A 1,985-nucleotide genomic window follows, 5' to 3' on the forward strand; every position below is an offset into this window, starting at 1 on the left:
CCCATTTTTTTAAGGAAAATTGGAAGGACTAACCCAATACAAAGAACATTGTCACATAAAAGAAGATCAAATGTATATACACATAAAATGTGGGAAGAGATCCATTTACCATGAGACAATTTTAAGAGCTCTTGAAAGAAAAAAAGGGAAAAACACCTGCTTTGTTGCCTTCACACTCAAGTCACAAGGAGGTGAGGAGGCTACAAGGATTCAGCTTGCTCCACTGCACTACACTGGCACTGTATCATTCATAATTGGTTTAATCATGTTTCTGTTTTATTTTATTTTATCATTGGCACATTTTTCTTACTATTAATATCTGTACTAAAATTCAGAAGAAATATTTTCAAGACATTACCATAGTTTCCGCCATCTAATTCTATCTTAGATATTTCTTTCAAAAAAATGAAATGAAAATGAATGTGTATCATATCATATGAAATTGGTGCATCTAAAATCTTCTATGTGCCAATCGATATGATGACATTTCTCATATGAACCTGACTTTATTTTAATCTTCAATAAAATTTCTATTCATACTTCCACTTTTTACTGCTGACAATCATTTGCTGTAATAAATTACATATTTCTTCAGTATAAGAAAGAAATTAATCATACAAGGTACATTTTTCACTTTCATCATCAATTTAGGGACATTTCCAATACAGTAAAATTAAGGGAACACATGTGTCATCTTGAGACATCTGACTAGCATCCTCAGGTAGATCCTAAAAACATCATGTACAAACTTAGAGTGTGTGTGCAGTTTTCTTCACTTGTACACTAGTTCTCAGGCTAATCAAGATAATTCAAGGTTTAATAGGACCTGCTGGTAAGTTCATCAGAACAGTTCACTCAGACATTTGATTGTCCATCAGTGACACATTGATTTAGTTTTACTGGAGGTTCTGTACTAACTTTCCAGAACCATGAACTCTTTAAGATTTTATGTCAGTGGGTCTTTAGATGATATTTTCAAAGAATCTACAAGCAATCCACGACCTTCTCTGGGCTGTAAAGAGAGAAAGAAAACATGAGATCACAACTGATTAGGCATTCTTCTTAATTTATCCAATGTAGTTTAAATTTATTTAATCTCATCCTCATTAGTGCTATAAATTTCTAATTAAAAGTGTGATTAACTTGCTCCCACTTACTGCAACCTTATTGTGTTTCAGTTTGCTAAGAATTCCTCGCGGGGCATTCTGGGTAAACTGAACTTCCTCTTCTTCACCATCATCCAGAGCACAAGATTCAGCTGGAGGGAGTTCCATCATACCATCCTGGAAAGTTGGTAGGCGCTTTAATGTATATCTATTTAATTATACCTATACTTCAAACAGTAGAACATCATTTGAAAGAATTATAAGATATAAGACATAATAATATAAGTTCCAATTGTCAAATGACTCATCTTTTCATTTGCCCAAATTTTCAGATGTAAAGACTATAAATCTGTTCCCTTTTCTTTAATGAAGTACCTAGTTATTTGAGTATTCCTTACCTTTGAAGAAGCACTTGCAACCAACTTCATGTACTTGTATTCAAGACGTTGATTCTTCTTCCAGAGGCAGAAGAGGAGCAGGCACAACATCAGAGCCATACTTACTGTACTCAGGACAATAACCTGAAAAAAAAATTCACTTTGCCTTAAAGATGATTTTGACTTTTTTTCAAATAGTTTTGTTAATGTGTGTATCAAGCATAATTTAAAAAAAGAAATCAACCTACTTCCACAATGAAAGGCAGCCTTGTGGAACATGCAACTGTGCGCCCTTGAGGGAGATTATCAGGAGCAATGCATGTTTTTGGAGTGATGTAGTGAACAGGTTGCTTTCCATCCTTACACTCTCCACGAACAACACTGTAAAATGGAAGCCATCATTTACAGGAAGTAGCCAGGATTCTATATTCTCACTACTTCCTATTTCTGTTTGTGTTACCACAATTAACTAAAAAGTTTACTATAACCAGTGTTACTTTCT

At 34.0% G+C, this 1,985-nt stretch overlaps 1 protein-coding gene across 1 annotated transcript in view; it reads right to left on the minus strand.

The window, feature by feature from the left end:
- Positions 1-119: 119 nt before the first annotated feature.
- LOC119594094 (endosome/lysosome-associated apoptosis and autophagy regulator family member 2-like) overlaps positions 120-1,985 on the minus strand; it is a 20,119-nt gene continuing 18,253 nt past the window's right edge. The window contains exons 17-20 of the mRNA XM_037943149.1: positions 1,732-1,864; positions 1,505-1,627; positions 1,158-1,283; positions 120-1,012 (exon numbers count right to left, since the gene is read on the minus strand). Coding sequence (XP_037799077.1) covers positions 947-1,012; positions 1,158-1,283; positions 1,505-1,627; positions 1,732-1,864 — 448 coding nt within the window. The 3' untranslated portion in view covers positions 120-946. The remainder of the gene's footprint in view (positions 1,013-1,157; positions 1,284-1,504; positions 1,628-1,731; positions 1,865-1,985) is intronic.

The sequence above is a fragment of the Penaeus monodon genome, chromosome 33 (genome assembly GCF_015228065.2).
Source record: "Penaeus monodon isolate SGIC_2016 chromosome 33, NSTDA_Pmon_1, whole genome shotgun sequence".
Lineage (NCBI taxonomy): Eukaryota > Metazoa > Arthropoda > Malacostraca > Decapoda > Penaeidae > Penaeus > Penaeus monodon.